The 15,596-nt window shown below is 35.6% G+C and overlaps 1 protein-coding gene across 1 annotated transcript; it reads right to left on the bottom strand.

The window, feature by feature from the left end:
- Positions 1–1,132: 1,132 nt before the first annotated feature.
- LOC125671426 (beta-1,4-N-acetylgalactosaminyltransferase bre-4-like) lies at positions 1,133–14,597 on the bottom strand. The gene is made up of 8 exons (XM_048907165.2): positions 14,447–14,597; positions 14,227–14,265; positions 10,742–10,971; positions 9,651–9,838; positions 9,406–9,528; positions 3,809–3,904; positions 3,289–3,416; positions 1,133–1,418 (listed from the first exon to the last, which is right to left on the bottom strand). The coding sequence occupies exons 2-8, from the start codon at positions 14,252–14,254 to the stop codon at positions 1,336–1,338; spliced, it is 876 nt and encodes a 291-aa protein (XP_048763122.1). The 5' UTR covers positions 14,255–14,265; positions 14,447–14,597; the 3' UTR covers positions 1,133–1,335.
- Positions 14,598–15,596: the final 999 nt, after the last annotated feature.

Genomic DNA, 15,596 nt, shown 5'->3' with positions numbered 1-15,596 from the left:
CAGACGGTACCTATTTTCGTAATGAACTCCTCTTACAGCATTTATTTGACATCCTTCAGACCTTGCACAGCTGTCATGGAAGCATTGAATTTGTGCATGTGTCTTTTTGGAAATGATCGGACATTCTTAAACATTTTACATGTAGTTGAATTTTGTCTTTTTTTTTTTTAGCATGGTACCTACTTTGTGTAACCAACTCATTTCACAGCTTTTACTTGACATTTTCAGACCTTGAAGATATACATGTGACATTTTAAAAGTGCTTCTGGGTTTTTTTTTGTGTTAAAATTCTGCAATTCGGTCATTTCTGTTCTCTTGAATCAATTTTTTTTTCATTCAATGTTAATTCAAAACATTTCAGTGAACTCGAAACAAAAGACACCAAAGTCTTCATCTTCTTCGTATTTGGATATTGTATTGAACAAGACGTAAACGGCAAACTTGGTCGTCAACTTTCCATATTTAAGTAGGAATATTCCACTATCACTTGTAAATGGTGTTTATGTCTCCTGATTGGACACAGGAGAGCATGTTCCGCGTATGATCAATATTTAAATCGAGACAGGCCACTGACAAATAAGCTGATGTTACAAGGATGTCAACATTCTCGTTTAAAGTCAGCTTTTCTCAAATACCTTGGTCGTGATAATGATATAATTTGCAAATACAACCTATAGGTCGAATGCTGTCTGACGTGGTTCGTACTAAATGTTAGACAGTTCTTTATATTCTGATTTTGACTACGAATTACTCCGTTTACCTGATCATGATATAGGGTTCACGGCGGGTGTGACCGTTCAACTGGGGATTATTACTTCTCTTAAGCACCTGTGGCCATTTTCACAAAAAATGTTGTATATTCAATTGAGTTCTACTATTCCCTGAGTAAGAATGCAAGTGTTATCATCTATGTATATACTTAGTTTTGCTCATTAAGAAATATATGAGTGAAGAATTGTAAAGAAATGACATTGTGTTAAAATTTTCATCTTAAAGGTAAGATTTTTTGCAGTAGGGCACCGGTTCTCACTTCTGGTGTGTCCAGGGGTCCGTGTTTGCCCTATTCTCAATTTTGTATTCTTTATAGGATTTATAAGATTGATCACTGTTCGATATCTTCACATTATTATACTTGTATACATGTTTATTAACAAACAAAACAAAACTGATTAGTAGATACAGTTTAGGATGTTAATTCATTAAATCGGTTGACTAGAGAAACATCAATGTTTCTTATTAGTGCTAGGATTATGAAATCGCGGGTCTTTTCGAGACTCTGTGTCACAGTAGGTATTTGCAGAGGAAGTATCATCACTGCTAAGTGGCCCTGCGTGCCTAGCTGAGGTCAAAATTCGCTGCACTTCGCCTAAAGATGGTGGTGTTTCCACTAAGTGAAAACTTCTTGAAGGGTCGCAAAGCTGCAACAAACAATGACATAAACATTAGTTTATTTGAACATATTTGATGGAAAGCGAACTAACGCATGACATGAAACATCTCTACAAGAATCGCCTGTGTGGGGGCGGGGGGGGGGGGGGAATGAAAATCTTGTGGCGTAGGGGGGGGGGGTGAAAATTTTGTGGCGTAGGGGGACCGAGATTCTTAAATTTTTGGAGTTTCTTACCAAAATCCACATCTTGAGCACTGTGAAAATTGTTTTTGTTCAAAAGTACATGTATAACGAAGATCTCAGATCATTTTGTTCAAAGAAAGGCATTAAAGGGTACTCAGGTAAAATTACAGTGCGTGAATGACGGTTGTCAATATGTTTAAAGTTATTTACGTTTTGTAAATCATTTGGATTTTGGTAAGAAACTTTGATAAAGTTAAAAGGAGTCTCGTTCCCCCTACGCCACAAGATCTTCACCCCACCCCCTACGCCACAAGATCTTCACCCCACCCCCTACGCCACAAGATCTTCACCCCACCCCCTACGCCACAAGATCTTCACCCCACCCCCTACGCCACAAGATCTTCACCCCACCCCCTACGCCACACAGGGGTTTCAAGTACTCTGCATATCGTGATTGTTTCTTCAAAAGAAAATTGAGTTCCAATTCAAAGTACATGTATATGTTTCTGGTCGAAAAAAAACCCAACGTTTATGCAGTAGGAATGAAGATTTCTCATCAAATACACCGAAAAATATACCCAGCGCCTACCCTACTTGTATATTGTCAAAGTGTTTGAGCATTTCGAAAGAGTTTTAGACTCCCCAATTGCTAGTGCTAGCGCGTCAATAACTATTGTCTCCCGTGCAATACTTTTGGCTGTCTAGATTTGAATACTTATTGACCTACTTTCTTCGCTTGAAATTCACAGACCCCGTGCTACACCAATCATGGTCCCAGCGTGTTTTCTCAACATCATGAACATTGTGTGTTGATTTTATATGTAACGTAATTAATAATTCCGATTTTCGTCCCTTGCATGTTGTAGCTATTTATTAATCTATTTCATAGTCAATTATAAATAATCAATTTGTTGAAACACAATCAACAAACCTACTTTGACAATCCATGGTTTTCTAAAACTTGTTCTAATTGTTTCTTATATATATATATATATATATATATATATATATATATATATATATATAGTTTGTAAAAAAGAATTCGGTATTTGATACAGTAAATACATCCAATAATAAAAGTCAAGATATCTATATATATATATATCTATATCTATATATATATATATATATATATAAGTGTTTAGTTTCGTTTTCGACCGATTATAAAAGCCGTTGTCTGATTTGCACCACGTTTCAGGCTACAACACCATTCATATCCTCTGTTTCGAGCCTATGTTTTGAATGGTGATTGATGTCAGTACGAGATTTCCTTGACTTGTGAAGATGGTGAAGCTTAGGACCGCAATGGTAAGCGCGCCCCCAACTTCCGGTGTATGGAGGGTAACTGCAAAAATGTGACCGTACCTGATACATTCACATATTTTCCCGGGCGCACGCACTGAGAAGTAACTTCAATCCCCTGTGATTTTGTTATGGGAAAAATTAAGGCATATAGAATAAGTTAGTTGCTGAAGTGTAGCTCTCTTGTATAATTATCTAGCTTCTGTGTCATAGAAAAGGGGAGCCCATTGGTCTTCTAATCTCGAAATCCCTTTTTAACTACTGGCATATGTCCTTTGTATAAAAGTAAGACTTAAATGAAGTTTGATCGCATTTCAATATTATGCCCCACACACTGAACGGACGTACAAGCCTTACATTAACTCGTCCTGGTGTTTCAGTCTTTGGTGCTGCATGTCTATGAAAATACATACCTGATTCTTCTAAAGTGACTGTCACATGAACATATAACTTCCTGTGGATCTTCTGTAATACTTTGTACTCTAAAGAATTTATTCCGTCGGTTTGCATGCGTTGTTTTCCAGATCTTAAAAGTTTTATCCTTTAAAGATACATAAATTAAAAGTATATCAGGACAAACTCAATCTCGTTGACACTTATCTTTAATTCAGTCATTACGTGCATAAATAGAATAATAGTCTAATTAACGATAGTTTTAATTTTATCGATGCGCGTAGAGATATCTTCAATATTTGAGTATTTGTTAATGATGTGCCTGTGTACATCCCATCATCGCAAACCTTGGTTTTGAGTCAATAAGCGAGAGAGAATCTCCCTTTGGTTAATAACGAAGAAGTTAGCAGAAATAACTTATCTCAGTCAAAGACGATTTGCATACATAAGTTCAAAGTTCTGAAAGTTCATACTGCATAATATTTGGGGAATTCAAGCAATATATCAGATACGTGTTTAAAACATCTTTGAAGCCATTACCTCTGTGGGTTCCTTGTCGCTTGTTTGTGCGAGAGCATGGTGTACCTAGCTACATCACTCATGGTCCTAGATATCGTCATCTTGTGGTAGACAAGTCTGTAAGATCAACGAGGTAATAGTTCATCCCTTACATAGCACAACATTTACCGTTCTTTAAAATTCAAAACACACAAGGCACAGACACTCGACTTTTTGAATATCTATATTTAAAAAATTGTCTTCGTATAAACAAGCTATGCACAAGGTATATCACGCCGACATCTTTATGAAGCGCAAAAATTAACTTAAACTCAAATAATAGAAGGTATCTTCAATTATCTGAAGATATCATCAATTCAATCATTGCTCTCTTTAATTGAATTAATGCGCGGATTAAATCATTATTGCTCTCATCAAATGAATTAATGCGCGCATCAATTGAATTAATTAGAGCAATAATTGATTCCATGCGCACATTAATTCAATTATTGCTCTCTTCAATATAATTGATGAGAGCATCAATTTCGTAAACATATTGCTCGCAATAATTAATTTAGAGCTCGGTATAAATAATTTGATGATCTCTTTAATTCAATTGAAGATATCTTTAATTATTTACAATGCTTTTGTATAAGGAATTAATGCGCGCATCAATTCTTTTAAAGAGAGCAACAATCCAATTAAAGAGATCATTAATTCAATTGTGGATATGTTGAATTGAAGATATCTTTAATTATATAGTTGCTCTCTCTAAAAGAATTATTGCTCTCTTCAAATGAATTAAAGATATCAACAATTGAATTGATGCGCGCTACAATTCAATTGAAGAGAGCAATAATCGAATTAATACGCGCATTAAATCAACTATTGCTCCCATCAATTAATTCAATGTGCGCATTATATCAATTATTGCTCTCTTCAATTGAATTGTAGCGCGCATCAATTCAATTGTTGATATCATTAATTCATTTAAAGAGATCATTGATTCAATTAAAGCGCGCATCAATTCAGCTGAAGAATTAATGCTGTCATCAATTCAATTAATGCGCGCAATAATTCAGAATTGAAGATATCATTAATTATTTGAAGAGATCTTTAATTGAATTGTTGCACGCATCAAATGAATTGAAGATATCTTCAAATGTTAATTTGATATGTTAATTTGGCGCTCCATTCATCTTGATTTTCGTTTTTACCAACTGCATCGCTTGAAAATTTCGGCGGAAAGTTCGATATAATTTGATTAGACCCCTACCGTTTAGAGGCAACGCTGTCACGATCTTACTTGTACCTCTGACATCGTCGCGGTGAACTGGAAATAAAGTCCATTTATCGGCTGTATAATCAACAGTCAAACATCGTCTACTGCTTCTCAAATGCGAAAAATCGCTATAAGGTGGACGGAAGTTGACATAGTTATGCAAATGAGAATTCCCTTGCAAATGTACCCTCTGTCGCTTGTGCAGGGGGAAAACGGGGTGGTAGTGATTGCAGGGTAGTGTGAAGCCCTGGAAACAATAACATTCGGGCACACATTTTATGTGTGGTTTTTGGGACAGGCTGTATGGGCGGCGGAAAGGGCGAAAAATACCATATAAAAGAAAAAAAAATACATAAAAGCAAAATGAACGATCCGGTACGTAACGAACAGACGTAAAGGCAAAATGAATGGTTATATTTGCAAAGTAATAAGAAATGTTTGTTTTCTTTTATATGGTATTTTTCGCCCTTTCTGCCGCCCATAAGGCTGGCACGGAAAGTTTAGTAAATTTATCGCAATGCCAAAACAATATTGGAAATGCTTATAAGCCCCCCCCCCCCTTCTTGCTTCGACTCCAGCCCACTTTTTGTCACCCATTGTGACAACACGGAATATTTACAGATACGCAGGACAGGACATTTGGATGTATAAATGTCACTGTAAACATTTGAGAGTATACCCACGTGTACGCGCACGCGCGTGTGTTTTAAATTTAATTGTGAACTTGACAATTGCTTTCAACTATGCTAATTCTAATACAACGAATTAATGCATGAATAAGTGAAGTTATCATGTTTAACGTTGTAAAAAAAACAACAAAAAACTGTATACTAATACTCATACTGTTCAAGATCCATTACCTCGCTCTCTAGAACATATTTACTGCTAATTATACATATATGTAATATTATACTTTTTATAATTTTATCGACCAATGAAAAAGGGCTATCCTGAAAATATGTCAACTTTCGTCCACCTATTAGCGATTTTTCGCATTTGAGAAGCAGTAGACGATGTTTGACCATTGATTATAGCCGATAAATGGACTTTATTTCCAGTTTACCATGGTGATGCGAGAGGTAAAACATAGGGCCCTGCGCATGTGTTAACGTAGGAAGACACGAAAAATTTGGAGGCGATTCTTTTTCAAAATCTACGCAAAGTTCAATCGAAAAATCAACGTTTGAGCATTGGATTATGATTGGAGAGTGTTTATGCATCCCGAATGAGTCCGGGAAAAAAAGGTAAAAATTCGCGGAAAAGGAAACCTAAGAGCCAAAATTTAAGTGGTGAGAATGAGAACAAAATTCGAATTACAAGTACTCAGCAGGACAAAACACAGCCGAGGGACACTAGCGTCATGAATGGGAACACTAACCCACAATACAACCTACAGAACCCTGGACTTGCTATTGTTCACCAATCGACACCCGTTCCAGCGATGAACAGCGTTCAGATGACTCCAATGCCTTTGCCTATGTGTAACTTGTCACCTATCAGAAATTACCCGCCAAATCAGGAATTATCTGGCAAAATCGACAACCTCACCTCCAAGCTTGACAACATAAACGAAAAACTTAACTTGCAAATATTGGAAGTTATTTATGATGAAAATGACTAATATTTGTTACAGTATATGTATCACATTTATAACACCCCCTTCAAGAAAACGACCCCCCCCCAAAAAAAAATGAAAAGAAAAGAAAAATAAATTAATAGAATGGGAAAACATTGTACTTGAACTCGGAATGTATGCTTAAAGTGTAAGATTACCGAGCACCTAAACCACTGGGCCACCCAGACATGTAAGTTTAAAGGTTTAACGTTTGACAAATGAACGATTTTTGTCATATTTTAGCATTTTCAACGAGAGGGCCACTTTAAACCAAATTTCCTCAAATGGACTTATGTACAGCCATACTCAAGTAAAACAATTTCAGTGTTTTATTTCCGATTTAGGGTAGCCTTTTGCAACAGTTTGCAATTTTTTATGCCCATTACGTTACATCTACTATATACTCTATATAATCACAGTGATGTTTATGCTTATCAAATAAAGATACTATCAACATATTGATATCTTTATTCAGTGATTTAAGTAAACACAAGTATAAACTGACATTGTATAGGAAAATATTTGTAAAAGATGATATTCAAGAAAAAAGTATTTATGTCGGCGAAATTACATACCAAGTGCGCTATACTTTTTTCTAAAATTTCACATAATTTTCGAGATCTTGTCTTAAAATTTAAAATGGAACTAAAAAAGTGGGGGTTAGAGATCAAATTTTCAAATTATTGGGTTTTTATACAAAATTGCGAGTAAATTAATTCAAACTTTTTTAAGAATCGGTGTTCTGTTTGGTAAAATATATCAACCAAATCAATAGATTATAACATTTGAAATAGTTCCAAGTTTCAACTACTAAGTTGTATAATAGATTATAAAACTGAAATACGCGTATAGGAGTATAGAAATAGAAGATGTATTGGATGAAACAGAAACTGTAAAATCATGCAGATTTAGAACTTTTTGATTAATCCCACCACAAAAGACACTAAATTTTTGTTCAGTAATAGACGTGTAATATGTTTGCACCAGTGGGATCAGTATTGAACCAGTAAATACTTGGTTGCAGCATCTTGCGTAGTTGTGGTCAAAAGATCAGGATTTGAATTATGCGGAAAAGGGTTTGTTTATTTTGTGCTGGTTCATTAAATAGGGAATGTAGTGAATATTAAAACTTTCTAATTTCAGATTGTCGACGATAATGACAACCACAGCATGTGCAGATTTACTGGGGGCTTCATGCAGTATGTCGACGCGAGGCGGCGCAGTTCATACCCTCATATAATATGTATATTTACAAAAATGAAATTCATTTCTTGAATAAACACTAATGTTGAAGTGGTCTTATATGTGTGCACAGAGACAATGAATGAGAATGGTGTTCATCAACCCTCTGTCAGATGACTGGGAATAAAATTCGATATCAGGGGTGTATCCAGGATGTCTCTGTGCATAAATATTTTATGATGATATTTACAATTGCTTCAGTAAAGATATCTGTGTTCTTGTGTGAAGTTATATATTCGATCTCTCTTAGGAAATTTCATGAATATTGTGCTATTAATCCAAGTGGTGTAAAATTTTGACGTTGGTCATGTTTTGTGGATATGAAAATACATGTAAACATGCATTAGGCACGTAACACACATAAGACTCATGAATAATACAAAATGCTAAATGATAAATACTTATCACTCATGTAAAAAAGACAATCAAACGAGTGAAACATTTTGGGGCAAATCAAGGTGTCAAACAAGGCGATGATCTAAATCCATCACTTTTCAATATCTGTTATTGATGACGTTGTTACTTATGTTAACAATATATTTACAAATCAATCTTACATATATAGATGCAATTCCTATTAACCACATGTTTGTAAGCTTATGACCTTATCCTTGTAAAAACGTCATCAACTGGTTTACAGAAATGTAAAGATCTATTATGTAAGAAAGGGAATTACGTGTGAATATGATAAACACAAATACGACTTTTTCCCCCTCAAAATACCAACAATGAAAATGATTATAGTTTCTGTTACAATCATAACTCTATAAAATAGCAAACCAATATGTATATTTAGGTCTTGTGTTTAGATTTGATGGAAAAACTGTCAGAACAAGCTAGAAAAGCCTGCTATATAATGAAATCTAAAATAAATATGATTTCTTTCTGTTGAAATAATGCTTAAATTATATCAATCAATGATACAGGCAAAACACCATAAAAAATCATTGAACTGGAACAAAACTCCAAACTCGATCAATATACATCTTCATACAAAAATGAGTTCAATATCTCAAGGGTTTTAGAAAAAAAAAAGGTTCGGAAAACTGGTCGTAACAGTAATTTTTTCTAAGTTAAAGGGACACAACTCCACCAAAAATCAACGAACCGGAACAAAACTCAAACTCTATCTGTAAACTCATCAATATATTACACCTGCATACAAAAACTCTATTCAATATCTCAAGGCGTTTAGAAAAAAAAGCCTGGAAAACTGGATGTTGCGGAAGGACGGACAAAGGTAAAACTTTATGCCCTGACCACCTTGTGGTGGGGGCTTAAAACAAGATAATGTATGGGCATTACTAGTATATCGGGCCGCAGTAATATTATGTTTGTGATGATTTGATAACAATTCATTCTATACTCGCTGCTCATTTTGTTGTTGTATTTATCACTATATACCAATGTTTGGCGTTGTCTATAATATTGAATTCAATTTATGAAATGGAACAAATTGTGTCAGATCTGATTTTAAACAGATATATAGAGATAGCTCACCTATTATACAAATCATCATCTTCGCCTCCCCATCCAAAGAAGAAGTTTGAGAAACCATTAACTGTTGTGAACTGCTCTTTTGTCATTGCAGATACCCCGCCAAAATTAGTAGAGTATGCAAGCCTACAAAGTTCAACGGAATATTATGTAATTATTCCGACATTTATAGGATTTCTTTACCACAGGAATTTGATTTAAAAAAGAAAAAGAAAAATGTAAATGTTATGTGAAACACGAGTACTAACTTGTACATGAATTTGTCGATGGCGACAGACAGGTGTCTAGGCTGATCTGGACAATTGTACAAGTTATGATCGTTCTGAGGAAGCAAGTCTACGTCATGGAATATAAAACAATCGTAGCTGTAATCACTGCTGGCCTCCTTAAAGCCTACATTAAACAGGAACCCTCTGTTGAATGGGATGTCTTCATCCTGTGAAGTAAACGATGGGGAAAATTAACGTGATATTCATTTCCGAACAAAAGTTTGAAAATATTGAGATTTTTACCTTTACAAGTTTTATTTTTCTCATTCGCTGTTAACACAACATAGAGAACACATTAAACATGTAGGCCCTAGGCCAGCTTGCTCATGCATGCACAAGTATATGTTCATCGAAATCAACAAATTAAAATAAATCTTCTTTATGTTTTGTGAAAAACGGGTTTTAAATAGTGTTCTTAATACTAAATGATTCATTAATGCTATTGAGTCTAATTTATTCATTGTATACATAGTTACACGACAACATATTCACATAAGCACCGCTCAATGAAAGGTGAAGATAACGAACAGTGATCAATCTCATAACTCCTATAAAAGCAATACAAAATAGATAGTTGGGCAAACACATGTAATATATTATATATTAATTGTTGTTCACATCTTAAAATGGATATCATTTGTGAAGTTGCACTAAGCTTTCATAATATTATGCATAATCATAATTCATCTCTCTAAATGAATTAAAGTTCTCTCTGGAACTGAATTGTTGCCCTCTTGAAATGATTGACAGCGAGCTTCAATTCCTTTAAAAAGAGCTATTTCAATTCAAGATAGAGCTTCAGTTCAATTTAAAGAGTTTCAATTCCATTAGAGAGAAGATTCGAACATGAATTAAAGAACTCTCTAATAGAATGGAAAATATCTTATATTCATGAAAACATTTCTGATTATTTGAAGATTAAACTGAGCTGCAATTCTTTAAACGTCCATACGTGCGCTTCTCACAGTTTCGAACTGTGAATACAGCGTTAAACATAGGAGGTAGCGGGGGAAATAGACACCATGACAAGAAAGATAACAAAACATTTGTTTTCAGATATGGGGACCTACAATTTCCACAATATATATTCCATAATCCAACTGCTGCTTAATGAGAAAGGCGTGCATGTGGTTAAGAAATATTCTAAGATGTCGGGCTCTGTTCCGATATGGAATGAGGAGGGCTACTTTATGGCGGGCAGTGCACTTCTCAGGACGATGACTACCGTTGACCACTGTCTTGTATCTGCTTTCGATGACCGTCCAATTCAATGGATATTTGTTCACAGGAATATCCCCAACTGTGGAAAAAAAACCATTCATAAATGTAGGCTGAATTTAAGACCATATATAAGATTTTGAAAACGTACAACAGGCTGTGCGATTCTGTAAATTTAAATCTGTCTGAAATAACTGACATTGTTTCACAATAATTTAGATTACTATAGAGAGTTATCTTGTACATGACCTCAGGACACAACTATACATTGGTTTAATTTAATTGATTTTTTTTTTATTTTCAAAGAACTGGATAAAGAGCTTGGCCGAGGTATGGCAGGGGCGGATCCAGAACTGGATAAAGAGCTTGGTCTAGGTATAAACTTGGGTCGCAACCCTCTTTGAAAATGTTCTGGACCCGTCCCTGCCATATTTAAATATTTTTGGATACATAGGTTGTTGTTGTTGAAAATCCCAAAACTTTTTTTTTTTTTAAATTTCAACCAAAGGTGGGTAGGGGTGGATGGGGTTGAAATTTCTACAACCAATCCCTTATAGTATATAGGTCCCTGATTTCATATGCCTTCTTCAGTCTTAGATGTAGTATGATTGATATTTACCAATACTTTGCCAGTGATAAAGCTGTGTTGTTTCAATGTATTCTATTGATCGGAATAAAACCCATGTATCCAAAAATATTTAAATACAAGGGATATACATGTATATGTACTTTTTTTTTTATACATGTACTGCAGGAGCTATATCTGTAACAATGGAAGCATGGAGTAATTATTGCGTATTCGGCAATAACCTATCCCATGTTTATATATACACCCCCGTAATGTAAACAACTTGGACAAATATAGTTTTTTACTGGTATCAAATCGATTGCGTAAGAGAACAATACAAAATGTCCCAAAGATTAATGATTATGCTATATATCAATTCTGTTTAATCCCTTTGTTGCTAGGGAAGAATTGGTGCTGTGAAATCCGACCCTGGTTAAAAATGCATGGCTAAGGGTAGGTGTGACCTGTCAACAGGGGGTGCTTATAGATTAATGATTATGCTATATATCAATTCTGTTTAATCCCTTTGTTGCTAGGGAAGAATTGGTGCTGTGAATGTGAAAAAAGAAAAACAAGAGACCCACGGGTCACATCGCAAACCTGAGTCACCTTGGCCCTGCTGTTGTTCAGCTGTTGAAATTTTTATTTTTAAAAACAATTCAATCTTTATTACCATGAACTTACTGTTTTTACCCCATATTGTGCACAGGCACTCGACGTTTTAAATGTTGTCTTCCTCTATTTTAAAGCACAATATTCAAAAGGTATATCACGCCGCCATCTTGGTTTTCTTTTTTACCAGCTGTATCGCTTTCAATTTTCGGCGAAAAGTTTGGTATAATATGATAATTAGACCCCTACTGTTTAGAAGCAACTCTGTCAAGGTCTTACCTCTCGAATAGTCATGGACTAGAAATTAAGTCAATCTATCGGCTATGATCAACCGTTAAGCATCGTTTACTGCTTCTCGAATGCGAAAAATGAGGCACCGCTAATCCGGTACATGATATGCCCGCATACATTAATGACCGACAGGAATTAGAACAAGTGAGAAAGGATTATCCACAAATGGATTTCGTCGGAGTTGCAATAACAATGTATTTTGCATTAAATAAATCTAAAGTCCAAGGGCTGTAACTCCTTCAAAAATAGTGGGACAGCATTCCCATTGTAATATGCACATCTGCACACAAGACAAAGTATTTTGAATAGAAAAATTTAAGTCCAAGGGTCATAACCCCTTTAAAAAACATAGGACAGCATTCCCCTTGCAATATGCACATCTCCACATTGTGATCTTTCTTTTTTCCAAAATTCATTAAAATCCCCCAAAGCGTTTAGGAGAAGTTGCGAAGACAAAGTATTTCGAATAGAAAAAAATTAAGTCCAAGGGTCACACCTCCTTTAAAAACCATTGGACAACATTCTCCTTGCAATATGCACAGCTCCACATTGTGATCTTTCTTTCTACCAAGTGTCATGAAAATCCCCCAAAAGGGTTAAGGAGGAGTTGCGACGACAAAGTTAAAGGGACAGACGGACGACAACGGTATATAGCATAATACGTCCGCATTTTTATGTGGGCGGAAAGGGGGGCGGAAGTTGACATGATTTCGGGATAGCCCTGTTTTTATAGGTCGATAAAATTAAAAAGAGTAAATATTATAATTAGCATGTTAATGGGTCTTGAACACTTCTTTTCATTTCTTTATCATATATTTTTTTTTCAACGTTAAACATGACAATTTCACTAATTCATGCATTCGTTGTGTCAAAATTAGTTGAAAGTAAATGTCATACGTAATAAGAAAAGTTCACAACACAGAACTAACACGCACACAAGCGTACACATGGATATTACTATACTCTCAAACGTTCACAGTCGCATTTATACAGCTAAATGTCTGTAAATTTTCAGTGCTGTTACAATTGGTGACAAAACTAAGTGGGTTGGAGTTGAAGCAAAGGGGGTTGGGTGGGGTGTGGATGGGGTGGTGGTGGTACATGTAATGAGCATTTCCAATGTTGTTTTGGCATTGCGATAGTGCGATAGATTTACTAAACTTTCCGTGCCAGCCTGTCCCAAAACTACACATTTGTGCGCGAACTTTTTTGTTTGCAGAGCTGCATTCAGTGCTTCCCCCCCCCCCCCCCCCCCTGATTTGCATAGTTATGTCAACTTCCGTCCCCCTTTCACCGATTTTTCGGATTTGAGAAGCAGTAGACGATGTTTGACAGTTGATTACAGCCGTTAAATGGACTTTATTTCCAGTTCGCCATGACGTTGCGAGAGGTATAAGACCTTGACATTGGGGGAAGGGTGTGTGTGTGTGCGTTTATTGTGACTGGGGGTTTTTTTTTTTCTATATGCAAGAAAAGAAATACTTGCTTACAGGCATCGTACGTTGATATCATTACTGGAAATATTTTCATGAAATAATTAGCAAGCTTTACTTCTAACTTGAAACTAAACAGTGTAGTAATATAAGGTGATTTTAGAATTAGAATTTTCACCCCCCAAAAAACCCAGTATTATAAAGCGCTAACTTCCTTTTCGTTTTATCAGGGAGTTATAAACTTGGTTCCTGGTATCTGTTATAGAGACTACACAGCACAAAATGCAGTCTGATTAAAACCAGCCCCCCTTCTCCTATGACGACGATAGGAGAAGGGGGGCTGGTTTTAATCAGACTGCACGAAATGTAGAAATGGTGTATGCTGATTGAAATTTTTTTTTTACACAGAAAAGAAGATTAATCTGAAACTTACCTAATTCTGGAGGAATGAGGGGACACATCTTCAAAACTTCTGAAACATGAGGATGCATCTAAGTGACAAGATACACGAAAAATGACTAAAGCAAGAGCGTACACAGACCGAAGACCTCCCTCAGATATAATCCTAGCACTACCACAAGTTCCATCTTTGTTTATAGATATATTTATCATCTCTCAAATTGAAAATACATCGTATTCTGTGGAATTCATACCAGTCTAAGATGGACAGTAGCGTATGTTAAGTTTAACTATAGCCAAAGGCAGGGGGACGGGTGTCGCCTGAATACTCGATCCTGAGACATGGAATATCAAAGTGAGAAATATGGAACGCCAACGGGGTTTAAATTTTATCCCCGTAACTGTGTAGTTGTAACTACGCAATGCACCATTCGTTCAATGTAAATATAAATGTAGAAATGTTAAATGTAACAAGCCTTATCGGTCACCTGAGTACTAGTTAAAAGTATCACTAGTCATAAGTGCTATGAAATCTAGAAACAATTTCCTGTTCTGAAAATATCTAAGCTAAATTCTAATATTCAGCAACGGTATAAAACATGTATTCTTAAAACTTCAAACAATAGTGGATCAAAGTTTTACGTGCGAATATATAGGGAAAATCTTTTCAAAAACCACCGGGCCATAATAGTGGATATTTAAGTGAAAGCTTCCTGATCACCCTCGTATGTGAATCGACGCCATCAGACTAATGCTACATTGTATGTGTACACGATTTGATATACACCTGTAGCTTCCCCGAGGAACAGGCTGGGTTTACACGTATTTTAGTTTACAGTTACAATGTATGTGTAAACCATTTTCGGGTATGCTCTTTCTGACTGTCTAATGAGTTTTTACAATGAAGTTTAAATGGAGATTAAAAATCTTCTCAAAGCTTCTGAATTAATGCACTAAACTGTCGATAAAATGTGAGAAAAATAATTCTTCATCATTTACGTGTGTGGGATAGGGAAATTCCACCTCGGGGACAAGATTCTGTCTAGGACTCGGCAAAGCCTCGTCCCAGATTGGAAATCTTGTCCCCTCGGTGAAATTTCCCAATCCCACACTCATACTAATGAAGGATTTTATAAGTACTCACCATTTGTGATATTGGTTAAGTTGCTTATAGCAAGATGTGTTTCTACATCATCTTTTATCAAGAAAATCCATGTGACTGAATACAGAACGAAGAAACCGAAAATACACCGTATAGTATAGGAAAGCATCGTGTTCCGCCTGACTGGCAGTGTCTTTTCATCGGTTCGCCATCATTCTTTCACTTTAGATAAAAATATGAATTGTTGCTTTGAACACCCACTATTTTGAGATATCATTAATTCTGAAAAGCACAATAACGCG

This window comes from Ostrea edulis, chromosome 4 (assembly GCF_947568905.1).
Source record: "Ostrea edulis chromosome 4, xbOstEdul1.1, whole genome shotgun sequence".
In the NCBI taxonomy this organism is placed as follows: domain Eukaryota; kingdom Metazoa; phylum Mollusca; class Bivalvia; order Ostreida; family Ostreidae; genus Ostrea; species Ostrea edulis.
Note: the sequence above shows the minus strand (reverse complement) of the source record. Positions and strands in the feature narration are given on the sequence as shown.

What these genes read in the sequence shown, in the direction of transcription:
- LOC125671426 (XM_048907165.2), bottom strand. Translation starts at nt 14,254, where the DNA reads ATGTGTCCCCTCATTCCTCCAGAATTAG. An exon ending in GAATATATATTGTGGAAATT is followed by an intron (nt 9,839 to 10,741) that starts GTAGGTCCCCAT and finishes TTTACTTCACAG; the next exon opens with GATGAAGACATCCCATTCAA. An exon ending in GCGACAAGGAACCCACAGAG is followed by an intron (nt 3,417 to 3,808) that starts GTAATGGCTTCA and finishes GTATCTTTAAAG; the next exon opens with GATAAAACTTTTAAGATCTG.